The 2124-nt window shown below is 31.8% G+C and overlaps 1 protein-coding gene across 1 annotated transcript in view; it reads right to left on the bottom strand.

The window, feature by feature from the left end:
• Window positions 1-1706, bottom strand: part of NAEGRDRAFT_76258 (uncharacterized protein) — a gene marked incomplete at both ends in the record, with an annotated part of 3292 nt that extends 1586 nt beyond the window's left edge. The window contains one exon of the mRNA XM_002668778.1: window positions 4-1706. Coding sequence (XP_002668824.1) covers window positions 4-1706 — 1703 coding nt within the window. The remainder of the gene's footprint in view (window positions 1-3) is intronic.
• Between the last annotated feature and the right edge of the window lie 418 nt (window positions 1707-2124).

Here is a 2124-nt window from a genome sequence, read left to right on the forward strand (position 1 = left end):
CACCAATTTTCATCATTCATTTCACCAAGTTCCATAATTAGTAATTTGGAGTGAAGGAATGAGTGATCACTTTGTTCAACTTCTTTCAGTTCAGTGTGTTTTCCTAGCCATGGGAAACCATTTACACTTGCTAAATAAATACGTCTGTGCTCTTGTTGTAACAGTTGGAGAGTTTCTAACTTATTTGCTTTTCCACCTGAAGCTGTGCTTCTTTCTAGAGCTAACCGATGGCCAGCATGGATGTTTTCACTTCCTTCATTAGCAAATTTCACTAATGGACCATAAATGAAAATCAAATCTGGAACATGCTTAATCAAAATGTGGAAGTAATATGCAAATTTTGATGTTGGATAAATCTCTCTCAATAAACGGCCAACGTACTTGCACATTAATTGTAAAGTGTCCTTCTTGTCCACATCACCAATTAGCGAATCAGGACCTTCAATAAAATCAAAAAAAATAACTCGAACCAACTCCCACAACATCACTCCTTTGTAATCCAAATAGCCATCAAATATTTTCTCAAAGTTGCGGAGGATTTCATCAACTTGATCACCATTTAAATATGGAATTTTTGGATAATGTTGATCACTCACACCTTCATCTTCATCCTCTTGTCTCTCGTTTCTGTATTTGAATTGAGATAGATGTGGTAATCTTTTCATTCTTGATTCAATTACATCCCATACATCTTTTCCGTGTTGGAGTAAAATCTGTACCACCAAACAAGAAACAATTCTCATCTTCATATGCAAGGAACAAATAATATTATGGACTAGGACATTAGGCATCATTCTGAAAAATAATGTTCTTGGATCATTATCATGTTCATAAAGATGACGTTGTGATTTCTTACATTTACAATAAGGACAAAAACATTCTTCATCATTCAAGTCAGATATTAATCCAAACATCTTCAAATCATGTACCATGAATATTTTGATTGGAATGGAAGTATCATTATACATTATTTCAAAGAAACCAGTTAAAGAATTGTAACTTTCCTCTAATATTGAAGTAATGAACCTTAAAATGGCATTAGATGCTTCCATATTTTCATCATAATCTAGAATGGCACAAATAATTTGAGAGAATCTGGATTGTGCTGCCACTTGTAAATTTAAAGGAGCAACAGATCCCACCAAATAAGTCTCAGTTCCCTTATCTAATGAAAGTTTCAAGTCTACACTAGAAAGGCTATTGCTAATATTATTCTTGCTACAAATTGATTTGTGAATATTTAACATGTCACCCAATACTTTCACAAAATTACAACAAACGGCTACACCATTAACAAACACGTTATATCTAGCTTGGGTGCATTCATGAATGGCACTTCTCAATCTACACAATGTTCTAGAACAAGGAAGAATACATTTCAAACCTGTATATTCAATGAATGTTTGATATTTCTCATCACTTAGTAGAATGAAATCTTTCACATATTGAATTAGTTTCTTGCTTATATCTAATTTACTTTTGACTGTAGAAACAGCATTCTTGATTTGTAACCATAATGATTCGTTTTCTTTACCTGTGGATGGATTAATTCTCATACACCTTAACATCTTCACAAATTCTGGGATATTTCTTTGAAAGTAGAGAGCTAACATTAACAGTAAGTTTAATCCACAAGCTGTACAAATACCATACAAAATATTCATAACATTATTTACAATTTTGTTTCTATAGGTAGCATCTGTCATTTCTGTAATTTTCTTTCTATACTTTGTGGAACATGTGATACTTTCATTACCACAAGCAGAACAGCAACCTCCTACGAATTTCAAATTAATTCCTGACTGCTCAACATTATTTCTTATTACAATGGGTGTTAAATCTTGGACTAAATATTTGGAAATTAATTCCAAAACAGATTCTTTACATTTACAGGATGGACTCAATAGAAATGATAAGGCCCAAACCGGTTCAACAAATTTATTTTTTTCAATCATCATTCCTTTCCAATTGGATTTATTAGGTTTAAAATATTTTGGCTTTCTTGGAGTTGTACTATATTTCTTTAATAATTTTGTAATATTAATGTATTTTTCTTCATTTTGGGTTGTTATTTCAATATCAGTGCGATCAAAAATAGTATGGATATTTGGAATTACCTCACTT

The sequence above is a fragment of the Naegleria gruberi genome, assembly GCF_000004985.1.
Source record: "Naegleria gruberi genomic scaffold NAEGRscaffold_104, whole genome shotgun sequence".
Classification (NCBI taxonomy): domain Eukaryota; phylum Heterolobosea; class Eutetramitea; order Acrasida; family Naegleriidae; genus Naegleria; species Naegleria gruberi.